This window comes from Fulmarus glacialis, unplaced genomic scaffold (assembly GCF_000690835.1).
Source record: "Fulmarus glacialis isolate BGI_N327 unplaced genomic scaffold, ASM69083v1 scaffold32499, whole genome shotgun sequence".
Lineage (NCBI taxonomy): Eukaryota > Metazoa > Chordata > Aves > Procellariiformes > Procellariidae > Fulmarus > Fulmarus glacialis.
The window spans coordinates 1,962-2,291 of NW_009234424.1; the positions used below are offsets into that span (position 1 = coordinate 1,962).

Below are 330 nucleotides of genomic sequence, written 5' to 3' on the forward strand. Positions count from 1 at the left end.
CTCCTGGTGAGCAAGGGGGCCGCTGAAGGCGGCTCTCACGGCGGCCATGGAGTAGACGCAGACGGCAGAGCCGCTGAAGACACCGCTGTGGGGGGAGCGCGGGGGCTGTCAGTGCCCCTGGTGCTCCGCGGGTGACAGGCACGTGCACACCCGTGCCCCTGAGCCCACGCTGTCCCTTGCCAGTCCCAGCGTCGTGCATGGCACCCAGGGGGTGACAGGAATCTCTTTGGCACAGCCAGTCCAGCCTGGGGGACTGCTCGCTGTGCCAATGCCAAACCTGGTGGTTTGGCAGTTGGGCTGGTGAAACAGCGGCAGGGGAGACCGCGAAAA

General features: G+C 67.0%; 1 protein-coding gene across 1 annotated transcript in view; it reads right to left on the reverse strand.

Moving 5' to 3' along the window:
- Nucleotides 1-330, reverse strand: part of LOC104082501 (semaphorin-3D-like) — a gene marked incomplete at both ends in the record, with an annotated part of 3,746 nt that overhangs the window by 1,111 nt on the left and 2,305 nt on the right. The window contains one exon of the mRNA XM_009585643.1: nucleotides 24-85. Coding sequence (XP_009583938.1) covers nucleotides 24-85 — 62 coding nt within the window. The remainder of the gene's footprint in view (nucleotides 1-23; nucleotides 86-330) is intronic.